General features: G+C 38.1%; 1 protein-coding gene across 3 annotated transcripts in view; it reads right to left on the bottom strand.

The window, feature by feature from the left end:
• Positions 1 to 522: 522 nt before the first annotated feature.
• The window catches only part of BICD1 (BICD cargo adaptor 1), a 212,110-nt gene continuing 197,491 nt past the window's right edge, over positions 523 to 15,141 (bottom strand). Inside the window, exons 9-10 of one of the 3 annotated variants that reach the window (XM_058558542.1) lie at positions 7,484 to 7,559; positions 523 to 2,754 (exon numbers count right to left, since the gene is read on the bottom strand). In XM_058558542.1, the coding sequence (XP_058414525.1) occupies positions 2,667 to 2,754; positions 7,484 to 7,559 (164 nt within the window). In that variant the 3' untranslated portion in view covers positions 523 to 2,666. The remainder of the gene's footprint in view (positions 2,755 to 7,483; positions 7,560 to 15,141) is intronic. The other 2 variants (XM_058558540.1, XM_058558541.1) reach the window with 2 other exon arrangements.

Here is a 15,141-nt window from a genome sequence, read left to right on the forward strand (position 1 = left end):
TTACTTTTACCAGAGCTACACATATTTATTCATTTTAAATGCCTATATGGAAATAAATACAGGTATGGCTCAGTTTAAACGATACTAAATGATGCCACATTGTAAATACATGGAATTCTCTCTTACCGCTTATCTAATTTCATGCTGAAAATTAGAAATGTATTTCCAATTTTCTATATCTTCTTGGCAAAGTTTGGCTAAAATTAACATTTTCATAAAATTAATATTTCAAAACAAGCATTTCCCACTCTATTAATATAAAGAACTGAAATAAAACCGGTATATAATAGACTTAATGATAAACTTTTTATTGGAAGAAATAAATGTTTTGTCTATGACTCTGCTTTTCACCAGGTCATAAATACTGAGTAAGGGAGCACGAATGCAATACAGCACGGTCAATAGACAGTACTGCTCTATGGTTACACACAGACAATATTTACTGCTCAGTTCCCCTTACCACCAACAAAACTGATGAGGCAATATAGGAAGATGTTCTGAGGTACTTTTGAAAAAGGCATATTTTCCCTCAGGCACAAACAGTTTTTATTAAAAGTCAATTTAGCAGCTATGCCATTTCTCAGGTCCAAACACATGATGCTTGAAAAAGAAACAACAAAAAGAAAAAAAGAAAAAGCAGGAGTGGGGGTGGGGTAGCTTTCTTTAATTGAACTCTAATAAAATCCACACTGTCTTACTAATACTGGTCCCAGGCAGATACAACACCAACACAATGAAGAAAATGTTTAGGAACAGCAAGGCAATGCAGGTAGGAAAGAGCAGAACGTTAGGTTGCCATGATCCAGACTTTATGAAGATTTGTTTTGTTTCTTTTTCTGTACTTTAATCCCTATTTTGGTGAAGATTTCCAACTACTCCAAGTTCCATAATAAATGACACTGTTGAAAATAGCACTCATATAAGGAACTCAAAACCTCTTGGTTGCTTTGGTAATAGTGACCACTACTTAATAGGTGTACGACGGATGAAAGCCCCTCACTGTGCTTTATGACTTACCCATCGGCCGCCATCTTGAATGGACCACTCTATTAACACTCTACCCACTTCTGCTCAATAAGCTGAGCGGCTCCTACTAGATCTCCATTGTTAGAGCCCTGCATTAACTATCTTTTGTGTTAACAGTGAGAATTGTTTTCGTTTTAAAGAGAAGTTACAGATATTGTTACATGAAAAAGTCAAACCGTTATGGTTTTAAATAAGTTAAGGCTACCTGACTAGACAAGGAATCAGTGCTAGGAGCAGTTGTGCGGGCAGCACTTGGTAGTTAAGGAGCCCAAGAGTGTTAGACCTTTCAGCTCAATTAGCTGTTTTCCTTGTTTGTCAGATTATGTGCAAAATAAATTTTGCTATGAAAATCCACCGCCCTAAATCAAGTCATAAAAGTTACCTAGCAGAATCTGTAAATGAACTAGGAACATGTATTATCTCAATATAATATAATGATTGTAGGCACCTGAGTGTTTGTCAAAAGTAGACAATGAGCTAAGGTTTATCATCTATTGTTTTTTGGCAAGGAAGATTCATTATGAAAAAAACCTAACAACAACAAAACATACAATTGTAATCAAAATTTGAACACTTTCTGGGTAATTTAATTAACCAAAGGCTAACTTACATCTATCTATGTATATATTTTCCCATTTGTAGTTGATGCTTTTTAGCAGGAAAGACTCATAGTAGGACCCTGAATTTGGGAGAAGTAAAAAAATTCTGGTCATTAAATAAACACACCATTTTTTTCCCTTCACGTGATTTAGCCTTCTTTAACATCATCACACACACAACACACACACAAAGGAGCAGCACCAGTGCATCTACTTGTCTGCAAATTTAAAAAAATGAAAGATGCCGTCAAAAGTTGAATAAGTCAATGAATCATAATATAGTCTCTTTTTTAGATTTACTTAATAATGTCCAGTGAAGAATTCTAATTAAAAAAAAAACACAGCAGTTAATGAGCTACTGATTAGAAAATAAGTGCATAAACAATATCAGTGTAGCAGCAAAATACAGTTACTGTTAACATTCCGATGCACCTCATTATCATTTTGTGCAAGAAAAATGACCACAGTCTGGCCAATTCCAGATTTCAAACTAAATTAAAACTCATACTTAATTGAGCAAATTATGCTTCTTTAAAAATAAATGAATTAAGTTCACCTCTCACAGAAATGATTTTTATAGACATGAATCATGTGGCAAATAAAGTACAAAAGAAATATCAATGACAAAACAATTGGAATCAATTTCTATAGCTGAATTTGAAGTATGAGGAAAGATGACTTTACAATATACGTATTTTACATCATCTTAGGCCTCTCTTATGCTATCGAGGTAAAGCCAGCCATCTGAGATACATGTTTCTTGTTTCGTTTCATTTTTTTTTTTTTTTTTAATTTAACTGAACGGGAGCCATTTGATTGCAGAAGTTTATCTGTGACTTAGAGAAACCATAAAATGTTCTATCACCCCGGAGTCTGTGCTTTGTGTTATTCTTCTCAACTTTCTCTCATCTTCCAAAATGATGGACATTAATCCAATGATAATCTAACCACCGAAAAGAAAACACCCGCTGGATCTTGGGCAGTATCCTGTGTGTGGCTACAAAACGTTCACCCCAGATGTTTGTCCACGAGAGATGAAGACTAGGGGTAAGGAGGCTTGGAGAGACAGTGGAGAGGGGCGCACTGCGAGCTGGAATGTGGCTGCTCCTCTGGGAGAGCTATGTCAGGACTGCAAATGAGAAACAAGCATGTCAGCAAGAAACGCATTGACAAGGGGCCAGGTGCACTTGTAAGGGCTAGACAGACACATTATTTTCACAGAAAAATTTTAAAATGAACAGAAATTTTGCACAGAAAATGGTTCAAATCTAAAGCATGCCAAGACAACTGTAGCTTGTCGAAACAACGCGCAAAAAAGAAAACAATGTGTTAGGGAAATGATACGTGAGCTCCTCTCCTGCAGTCACTCTTTTCAATTTTTTGCAGTCTCATTCGCCTAGGTCTCCTGTTAGTTGCAAGATTTCTTTAGATCAGTTCTTTTCAACTTTAATGTGCATACCAATCACCTGGGGATCTTGGTAAAATGCAGACTCTGATTTGATACGTCTGGGGTGGGACCTGAGAATGTGCATTTCCAACAAGCTCCCTGGAATGTGGACGGTGCTGGACCAAGGCTTTAAAGGGTTCTACATCAGTTCTCTGGTAGACCCAGATTCAACAGGACAATTAATTTGCTTATGGAAGTCTAATTTGCTCTAAGAGTTCCCCCTACCTGCTTTAGGTAGTGTAAAGGGTAATATAAATAAGACAGAAGAGTTTTCAAACTTCCTATTTGTAAAGTATATAATGCAGACTTCCAAACGACCACCTTGAGGACCTCCAGTTTAAATGAACACAGAAATGCTCAGGCTCATCAACATCTTGATGAATAATCTTGAAGAACGTGGAAGCACAATCATTGAATTTCCTAAGGTAAACCTACAAAACACATTTGGATTCAGACCTTTTAAAATGTAACTAACGGAGAAAAACACACTATGAAGATTGTTTTTTTATTGAAAAAGTTCAGCATTTTGCTAAAACTCTGCTTTTTTCCTCTTATATTATGAAATTCATTACCATAGAATTCATTTCTGCCAAGAGTGATATTTGAGAAAACTATTCAAGGTTTATTATTATTTAGTAATTTAATCATAGTTTTTTTAGCTAATATTATCATTGAAGTCATTAAAAATGAGCATTAAACAAATAATTTTTATCTTTGGTACTGATATTATTCTTCATTTATATCTCTTGAATTTTAATATAAAAATCATAATTATGTAAAACATTGATCTACTTGAGGTCACTCTTACTTCCCAGAGTCTTTAAACTGCTATAAATTTAGTTTAAAAGGAGATATGCTCTTCTATACTAGTTAGGACAACCAGTGATAAAAATGATTTTCCTATCTATTTTTAAAACGTGGTAAGTCAACATGGGAGAGCTGGGCTTCAGCAAAAGGATCGAGGAAATACTGCGTGGCAAGATTCTTCCTCCACCATCCAGAGTCTGATGGCCAGGGAAACACAGCAGCAGACAGACTTACCCACAGACCTACCAGAGTTTATTTCTGTTACAGCTGCATGATTTAAAATGAGTCTCTTTTTAGGGGAGTAGAAACATTATTCAACATAAACTATGGCGAGTAGCACAAGGTAGTCACATTATACAAGAGGGGGTAAGTTTTTGAAGACCCCGTGGAGTTCAATACTGTTCCTGATGCAGGAAGACAAGCATTACTGCTTGACCAGCTGAAGTGTGTGGCAACAGCTTAAACATGGGTGACAGCCCAACACCTTCACATTATGTCATTCACGATGATTTAAAATTCTTTCCCTTATTTCAGATTTCTTACATGAAGTGAGAGATTATACATATTTTATATTATAGTATTACTAATTTAAATTTGCATAAAATGCAATGGCACTGTGTATATTATGTGACAGAAGCATATTTTTGGCTTACAGATTAAGAAATTACTTCTTGAATGTCAATATTTGATAAGTTCTAATCATTTAAGGTATACGATGAATTCAGTTTCAGTTCTGATTGCTAAAAATCTTCAGGAGCCCACTCATTACTCAACCTTTACCATTTAAGAGCCTACTTTATGTAGGTAGACCATGTTTAAACAGCAGGGTTAGGAAACCATTACTAAGATATAAAAATGGATATATCTTCAGAAAGTTTCTTTTTTCACAAGTAAGCAATTACTTGATAGAAGGGGAGAGGTGCTAAATACCAAACATCTCTCCATATTAAATATTACATCCATGGCTGCCACACCTCGGGCATGTCTTTTATATTATAGTATCTATTACCTATAAACAACTTTAATAATTTAGCTCTACAATGGAATCAGTCTGTAAAAGGCACGTATAGAAAAATTCTACATTTTCAAATGTGACAAATGCTCTTTTATTCAAAACCATACACCTAAAAAGTTGTTTTGCACATATATATAAGCTGAAGGAAGTAGAAAACAATTTTTCAAATGGGAAACAGAGATAGAGAACACTTGATCTGAAATCACTCAACATTCTTAGCATGTTTTCTCATTAAATGAACTTTCCTTTTCAATTCAGGGATAAAGAGGCAACGTGGTGTGACTTTGCTCCTCACAGCATAACTAAAAGGGGGAACGTCTCCTTGCAGTGCAGTGGTGTACGGTGGTGGTTAGGAGAATGGGTGTCGGAGCCATTGGATTCAGTTGCTTTCAGGATGGGTGGCCCTGGAAGTCATTTTACCTCCCCAAACTCCAGTTCCCTCATTTTAAAATGGGTATAATAACCGTGCTTATCTTACGGGGATTGTAATGATTAATAAAAGAATTTAACACTTGTCTTGTACATAGTAAGAATTCAAAGGTTGGTTATGTCTTAACTTTTCTGCCAGAAAGAAGAGAAAAAGGCAGTGATCCATTTGGCAACGGGTGTGGGAAGGAAGCCAGTTATATCCCAGCGACTTTGAAAAGGACAGTCTTTTCAGGTCTGCATTTTCTGTATGGACCACAATGAGGGACAGTGGAAGCCTGCTCTGGACCACGCTATATTCACGTGAGTAGAAACTAGAAACATTTGTAATTCATTAAATTGCTTTTCTTGAAAGGAAATAATCTGTGTGGAGGTAGCAAGCAGCCTAAATGCAGTAATCTCAGAAGATGTGAAACCGGGGATGGTAGCCGTGTAGTCAAACTGGTTCTCAAGAAAAGGCAAAGTGAAATAAAATTAAACTTAAAAACTTTCTCACTAGCCTTACCATTTCTTATCTAATTTAAACACTTAAGAGAGGAGGCTTCTCCACTCTTTGCCCAGGCAAACTAGAGAGGTTATGGAGGAGACTGCAGATCTTCGTCTTGAGGAACGGTTAGCAGCAATAACAGATATTGAGAGCAGCCACGGGCCAGGCTTGTGCCTCTTCTCACCCTGACTTCACAAGTGAAGAAAGGGACTCTCAGCCAGCAAAAGCAACTTCCCAAGATTATACAACTAGTAGGTGTCAGAGGTGGGATTCAAACTCAAGCCATCTGACCCTAGAGCTCATTCACTCCTTCCTGTAATCACTAGTTCCTGAACACCTGTCACGTGCCTGGCCCTGGATGGGGTGGGGTGCTTGAGGAGAATGGGCTGGAGGTTAGGAGCCCATGTTCTTCACCACCACACACAGAGAATCCACTGACATGGGTCTGAACATTTATAATTGTATTCAGGTACTTACATAATTGAAATTACCCTACAGTTGGCTGCTGTTATAAAATGGCATTCGTATATTAGCGAAGAACTTTCCTGAAGTAAAAACCCTGTTGCTGGAAGTGGTGGGAGCAGCAGGCTGAGACATCAATTGGGAGACACTGCCTTGGGGACTATTTAATCATATACTTTTCCTGCTAACTCGATCTCCCACTTAGATAGCTGGCTGCACATCTGCCTCAGAGACCAAGTCACACTGGGGCTGTGGCTGCCACTGTGTTTCTGGGGGACACTTGTGGCTCCCCAGCTCTCCGGCTCTAACCCATGACCACATGCAGCCTGCTACTGTCATCTACCTCTCAGACATACATGGAAATACATTTGGGCCTGCTACTATTCAAAAGAAGCCTTGCCCTGGCAGAAAAGCAACACATACATTAAAATATGGAGAGAACAATGAGCGGACTATAGAAGCCACAACCAGACGATAAAAACTTGGACCAGCAGAGGCCAAATAACTGGAGATGAAGTATTACACGAAGATGATGAGGTCCTGACGGGGTGCTCTGATGCCGTGTGGAAGTTCACCCAGGATGGAGGTAAATTCACGATGGATTTGCAAAGCTTTCATGGGAATAGAAATTGTCAGCAAACTGTCCAGTTTAGTGTCCAGGGAGTATGTAAACCTTTAAAATTCTTCAGGTAATCACACATAAATGGCTCTCTCACTGCAAATTGTCTTTTTTGAATGCCGATTACAAGTTTTTCTCTACTTTTCAATTTCAGTTTTAATGAGGGTACTGAGTGACAGAAAACAGAAATACTTTCATAAAGTTGCCTTGGAACAGACTTGAGATATGCTTTATATCCTTCCTGTTTGTTTGTCTGAGAAATATATACTAAGGACAAAAGACAAACAAAAGAAGTGGCGCAAACATCTTAACAATTCCAGGTTTTATATTTTGGAAGGTAATGAAACTCTGGACTAAGCCAAGTATTGACTCACAGAAGGGAGCTGAAGGCAGACTTTAGTCTACCTGCTAGTGGCCAGTTCCACTGGGCACAAATGGACGTTAGGTATCCAGTGTGTGTTTGTGTAGCCCATATTTGAAATAAAATGTAGCAAATATAATGATGTGTAGGCAGTTGTGGTGTTGGAAAGGAGAGCTTGGGGTCTCTGGATCTGACATGCAACTGGGTGGGAAGAGAAAGGACATCTGAATTTACCTGACGGTCGGGCAGTCTTGCCTCTCGGCTAGTTGTGAGCACTGTGGCGGTACGGAGGCAGCAGGCTGCTGACAATCTACAAGAAACTGATAAATTAGACATGTATACAAAGAGATGACAGAGCAACGTGTTAGTAACAGTAACTAAAGCAGTTGCCTGAGAGATTTAGTGAGGAATGTGCATTCACACAGAAACATCTGGATTAAGCTTTGTCTTCCCTGAATGATGCCAATAGAAAAGACAAGACTTTTTTCCTAATTAAATACAGTATTAAAAAATTAGTGACACAAAATTAGTAGTGAGATTTCTCAAGTACATTAGGACACATGTGGCCATTCATATTTGGTATTTGGATATATCTAAAAATAAAGAGTCTATTAATATGATGAAAGATCTTCAAGTTCTGAACATGAACATGATGGCATTTACTTGCTTAGCACTTAGATCTGCTATTCCAAAATGGAATATATTCAGATAACCGACTATCGTCAGGACATGTGGGCATCTTGTCAATCCCACAGGTACACTGAGAAAAGCATGTGATATAATCTTTTCCATGATTAATAGAAGGATATCGGAGAAGAACATCATCTTTACAGTTTTCTGAAAATTGATTTTATTTATCAAAAGCAAGAATTGTTAGCAGAAATCTTAGAGTGTCTATTATATAGTAAAATGTTAGTAACTTGGATTGAATGGAGAAAGCTAACCTGAATGAGAAATCCATTTTTGTTTTGTTTTTTGCCATTTTAAAGTCATAATATAACTCACACTAGGTTAACAAAGTGCTAGCTAGTAAAAGTCCATGTGTTAGCTGATCAGTTATGTTAATAATCTACTCCAAGAAAGACCATGTGCTGGGTGTTCGAAAACAATCAAAGAGCAATACGTTTACTGGTACCAGGCTGACCGTATTAGAATCACCCGAGAAGCTGGTTAGAAATGCATACATTATATTTTGGCAAAAAGATTTTGCAAAAAAGTTAAAATTAGATTTAAAAATTTAATTATTCTTAAAGAATAATTAAATTAATTGTCTCTTGCTAACTGCTTAGATTATGTATCTGCTTAGCAAACCTCTTTCCCTATATGTTATGTCGATAATATTTAAGCCAAATTATTACAAATTTTGGATTTACAGCCTTGAATTAATGAGGCTCTACTGGAATTTACACTCAAAGGCTTATATGTAAGTCTCACTTATTCTAAAGCCAGTATATTCTCTATTATAACAAAACCTGACTATATAACTCCAGAATACCAAAATTCATGAAAATTTCTCATGCTTTTGTATAAGACATTATGGAAACACACTAAAGCTGTCTGTGATGCAAAGTAGAATACGATATAAGACAGGCTTGATTTGAGTTTATTCAAGAGAACAGTATTACCGAAAGAACTCTTTTATAAGGTGGTCCTTGTTGCAGAGTAACTTATTAATTATTGCTTATTTATAGGAACAAGATCTGATTCTCTGAGTAGCTAGTGTTCAGATTATCACACTCAGTAAAAGTCCTTCAAGTGTAACAAATATTTCCATTTTCTCAGCTTGGTGAATTCCTTTTTTTGTTCTTTAACTCTTTGTTTTCCCATTTTGCAACTTGATTAGCTCAATGATGCCCTTTTGTAGAAACTCAGAGTCTTAAGGATGAATTCTTTTATGCTCCTTTTATCTTTTCCAACAGCTTTCCTATCTAAGTGATAATTTAGGAATGTCTTGGACTAATTTAGACAACTATTTTGATCTGGCCACCAGATGTGCCATTTTGTTTAAATTAACCAGGTGTGTGCTGCCCTCTTATGGTGCATTTGGGTAAATTCAATGGATGCAAATGAACATGAGCACTCGGAAAACCACTCTGGAATCTGGCCTTAGATCTTATATTGCCAGGTAGGTATAAATGAAGCTCTTCTACAGTAAAGTTTTGGCCTGTGGAATGGCAAGCCCTAGAATTAAAGTAATTTGAGCAGTTAAATGTTTTAATTTTTTCCCCATATCTTACTTATATTAGAAATATTTTTTTTTTTGCCAATGCAGTCACAGATTATTATTCATTTGAAATATGCTATGTGATGAAATTTAGAAAGCAGGTGAGCAGGACTACAACGCACTCCCTTAATGAATTATTTAATATGTGGTAGATACTCCTTACATTTGTAGTGAATATCAGTTTTTCCTTCTTTAGAAGTAATATCACCTCCGGCTAATTATTAGTTTTTTGCATTTATTATTTATAAGTACTTAGCTAAGTGTCATCCTTAAAGAATAAAAAGCAAATTCCATAGAAAAGATGGTGGCAGATGAAAAACACGAAATTTGAAAATTAGCTGTATCCAACTCAGTTATCTTCTAAATTCCTCTCCTCAGGTCTACAGCTCTCCAATCACGAACACGTCTAACCCAGCTAAGTAGCAGATGTGTATTAGTGTGTACTTCGTAAAATGAAAGGGGTGGTTGGGAGACTCAGAAAATCCCCTCCTACTCTGAGATGCTGTGGGCTCTACAAGATCTCACCTGCTCTGTCTAGGATCTACTCTGGTAGACTCACTCTTGAAGAACTGGGCCTCATCTCATTGCTTTTGAGGGCATAAAAGATGGCAATGAAGTGACTCAAGGAGGAGGCAGTGCAGAATCCCAGCAGCCACTGCTGTCATCTGGGCCACTGGAATTCATCTCAACCATTCACCAATCAAGTTACTAGACTCCTATTATGTGTCTAAAACTGTGTTAGGCACTGGGACAACAGGAAAACAGAGAAGATATGGTCCCTGGTCAAATGAGAAAGACAAGCATATTCAACAAGCAATTACAATAAAGTGTCATGATGATGATGGTGATGATGGTGGTGGTGGTGGTGGTGATGATGAAGATGATAGCACCCAGCACTTACTTATTGCTTAGCACGTGCCAGGCACTGTGTAGGCACTTCATATGCATGCTTTCTTTTAACCCTGTTTTATTAATCCTAATTTATGGATGAGGAAAGGGGGTTTAGGTTAAATAAGTTGCGAAAGTCCACTAAGAGGTGGAGCTGGATTTGAATCCAGGATTGGACGGTCCAAGGGCTGAACTTATAGACATCACTACATTGCTTCCCATGATAGGCATGTGTAGAGATCTCAGAGCAGAAACAATTAACTAGATCTAAGTGGTCAGGGAAAGTTTCCTGGAGGTTGTGGCATTTGAAAAAATGAGTTAGCCAAGGAACTTCTTATCAACTATAAATTGTTTATGGTCTCTACCAATCATACTAAAATATTTTATAAAATTAAAGTGTTTACTTAAAGTGTTCAGAACTAATTAGATAATACTGTATGTTTATATTATAAGGTCACAGGCCTGAGAAATGTCATAGCATACTCAAGAGACTGTTAGTGCCTCAAGGGCAGAGATGAATAAGGGATATTATTGCTGAAAGCATCTATAGGTCTGTCTTGATACACACATGAAGAGTACCCTTGTATATCATTCCTCTATAAACAAAAGCCAAGTTCAAAGGAAGGTAGAAAAGGGAAGGAGAAAGAGGGAAGGAAATTATTTGCTGAATCATCGTGATGTAATTTCTCCTAGGAACTTCATATTAGTTGTCTGTTTTAGCTCTTAGCAACACTCTGGAGTTATTATCTTCCCTATTCCTATCATGAGGAAAACAAGTATTTTCGATATATGGGACTATATCAAAACCTCACATATCCTGAGACTAGTTTTTTTCTTTAATATTTTTCATGCTCTCTCCCACCAGAAACAACTACAGAGCTTGGCATCACAGTAGGTGCTCCAAGAACATTCCTTGATTAAATTAACGCATGATCACCATAGATATGAACTTGCCTGAGGTCACACAGCTAGTAAGTGGCAGAGCAAGGATTTAAATTTAGACTTTTCTTTTTCTTTTTTTTTTTTTTGCTGAGGAGGATTTGCCCTAAGCTAACATCTGTGCTAATCTTCCTCTATTTTGTATGTGAGTCACTGCCACAGCATGGCTGACGAGTGGTGTAGGTCCATGCCCCAGATCAGGACCCGTGAATCTGGGCCGCTGAAGCGGAGTGCACCGAACCTAACCATTATGCCATGGGGCCAGCCCTAAATTTAGACTTTTTGGATGCTAAGGCCTATTTCTACTCACTGCTCTGGTTGTCTCTCAAACTGACAGCTACCTCTAGAAAATATCAGGGTCATAGAGTGGAAGAAACATAAAAACTTCATCAGACAGTTGACATAGTAATTGAAGGCGACCAATTACCTCAAAAACACAAAGCAAGAAAAAGAGTACAGGAATGGGGATAATATCCAGTTTCTCTAAAGAGGTGGCTGAAATGAATGAATTTCATTGGCAGGGAGAGAAGGTCTTGTCGTATGGTTTTTCCCTCAGGCTTCTACCATTTTTAAACTTTTCAATGCAATTTGGAAAATTCATCAATTTTCTAAAAGTTTGTGCCTTAGGGAGTCCATGAGCCCCCTGGTGGCTGTTTGGAATGGGAGAGAGAGGCTCATGTGGAAAGAGGCGGGGACACCTCAGTGTTTTGGCTCCACACCTGGCTCAGATGGCAGTGGTGGGAGCTGGCGAGGACAGTGTGGGTCAAAGCCGATCTGTGGAGACCATACTCGGCCAGGATGAGTAGTGAGGCTACAGGGATGCCTTCCTTGGTGCCCAGATGCTCGGTGGGAGGCAGAGCAGCAGCTCTTTGTGGCAAACAGTCTCCTACAGAATGGCTTGCCCCCCAGCCCCTCGTTTTCCTGACTTGAGATCTAATGCCTCCCTACAGTTTCATGAGATCTTACTTTCCAACCACATGCCCTTCTCTCATGACCATAAACTCTGCCAGGTGCCACACATATTCCTATGAAAGTTATCTCTGTCCTCTGAGTTTTCCTCAGGGCAAATAATCTACGTTCTTCCTCATGGGACACAATTTCAACTTCCCTCACTCTCCTCCTTGCTCTCTGACCATGTTCCAGTGTGTACACAGCCTTCTAAAATTGAGGCGTGCAGAAAGGAAATCATGTGTCATAAGATGTGATTGGTGGGGTGGACTGGCAGAGTCTTGCCTCATCTGAGACATCCTGATTCTGTTAAAAGAGCAGAAGCCTGCATGGCCGTTTTGGGCAGCCACATCACACTGCTATTTCATAAGAGCTTACTTTGTTTACAGATGGTGCTATCAAGTCAAGCTTCCTCCATCCTGTACTTAACGGTGTCTGGAATTGCAATGCAATATTTTATATACTTTTAACTTTGTTTATATCTAATGAGTTTCACCTTTTCCTACCTGATGCATCTTTTAGATCCTATTCTGTCATCTAGCATATTAACTTCCTCTCTCTTTTATTTCTCTCTCAAATCAGAAAATGTGATAATCATGACCTTGATATCTTCTTCTTTATTTAAGATTAGCAACTAATAATAGGGCCAGGCTAAGTAGAGACCATATTTTATAAATATCAATCTATGAATTTGGGCCCTTTGAACATGTCATTCAACCAGCTATGAATCCAAACAATTATATTATCATCTAGAATTTCTCCATTTGTCTAAAAAATATTATAAAATACCTAGCTGGTTAGTTATTTGCCAAAATTCAGATATATTATGTTACCACTTTCCCTGGTCTTATGAGATAGAGAAAGAGAGTAAGTCTAGCATAAGTCATTTTTTTTTCTTTTTCTTTTTTTTTGTGGTGAGGAAGATTAGCCCTGAGCTAACATCTGTTGCCAATCTTCCTCTTTTTTTTTGCTGAGGAAGATTGGCCCTGGGCTAACATCTGTGCCCATCTTCCTCTACTTTATATGTGGGATGCCTGCCACAGCATTGCTTGACAAGCAGTGCATAGGTCTGTGCCCAGGATCCGAACCTGTGAACCCGGGGCCGCCAAAGCGGAGTGCGCAAACTTACCCACAATGCCACCCGGTAGGCCCTAGCATAAGTCATTTTTGATGAACTCATGCTGGCTTTTAGTAATCCCTACTCTATACCGAGCATATGAAACCCATTTATTTCCAGAAATTTGCCAATTTCCAGAAGAGTGAGAGGGAAAGGGATGTGTGCTTTCCTTTTCTCCTTGTTTTAAAAATGGCAACTCATATACTCAAAAATTGGTAGGAGAAATGGAAATTCATGATACAAAGAGCTAACCTGCCTGTTGGTGAGACAGTTACTATCTTTGTTAACTTGGTAAACTGTTTCCAAGAACGATAGGTTTAAGAAAGAAAAATAGGTTTAATAATTAAATCTACCCACTTGAACAACTGCTATCACAGAATATGACATCGCTATTATTTTCAGATAGATATCACTTTGGAACAAAAATCTTACCTACTTGGAGTAAACAGTCAATATTCATTAAAGACCTTTCAATAAAGACAGATGATTAACAGTTAGTAGAAAGGCAAGAATGTTTAACTATGAAAGCTATTAGATTAAGAATTGACAGAGATAGTTATGGATTGTCCTAAGATAACTCCATACGTAATGATCAAAGCATAAAGACATCCTCTTTTATGTCCAAAGGATATCCCTCCTCCTTCTTTCTGCAAACCTGGCCATGTTCTTCCAAACTATTCCCTAATTGGGATTTGCGCAATGACAGAAAAGGAAAGTATGTAGAAGGAATGCGGAAGGAAGAGAGGAGGATGAGAAATAATGGTAACATGTAATATTTATCAAGTGCTGTATATATGCAGACACCAGGCTAAGCACTTTGTTTGTAACGGCTCTTTAATCCTTATAAGTACTCCAAGACAAAGGTTTTATTTTTACTTTAGAAATGAGAAACTGAGGCCTAGGGAGGTTAAGATGTTTATGGATGGTCACTTTCTGTATGAATTTTATGGTGAACAAAAGCTTTTTAGTGCTCAGAAAACTCAACTGAGTTTGGTTGCCATAATCCCCATTTACAGAGTAGAACACCGAGGATCAGAAGGGTTAAATGATTTTCTGAGGGTTCATGGAGAGAGTGGCAGAGTGAGTACTTGAGCCCAGGTTTCTGACTGTCCACTCCATGCCCTTTCAGTGGAATGCCCCATGGAGCCTTTATAGACTGAATGCGTCCCCCCACAGATTTGTACGTTGAAGCACTAACCCAGTTTTTAGATAGGGTTATATTTGGAGAAAGGATATTTAAGACGTAATTAAGTTAGGGTGGCCCTAATCCAATCTGACTCATGTCCTTATAAGCAGAGGAGATTAGGAGATTAGGACACAGAGAGAGACACTAGGGATGCACTCACACCAATAAAAGGTCATGTGAGGGCAGAGTGGGAAGGTGGCCTTCTGCAAGTCGAGGAGGGAGGCCTCAGGAGAGACCAAACCTGCCCACAACTTGATTTTAGACTTCTAGCCTCCACAACTGTGAGGAAATCAATGTTTGTTGTTTAAGCCCCTCAGTCTGTGGTCTTTTGTTATGGCAGCCCTAGCAAACTAATACAGAGCCTCTGTACTTGCTCCAAAGACAAAGAAGTTATAACTTCCTCTTACTCTGCCAACAGTACCTCTGTAGTCGAAATAAACCAAGAATAGCTAAACTCCTCTTAAATCCTTCTAAACTCTAAGCAGTCCAAGGGTTGAAATAAATAAATATGTTTTAATTCAAGAAAACTCAAAGAAAAAAGATATATAGGGAAGGCCAGAAGCCCAAATTCTAAGTGAAAATCTATACTC

Source organism: Diceros bicornis, chromosome 17, assembly GCF_020826845.1.
Source record: "Diceros bicornis minor isolate mBicDic1 chromosome 17, mDicBic1.mat.cur, whole genome shotgun sequence".
Classification (NCBI taxonomy): Eukaryota; Metazoa; Chordata; class Mammalia; order Perissodactyla; family Rhinocerotidae; genus Diceros; species Diceros bicornis.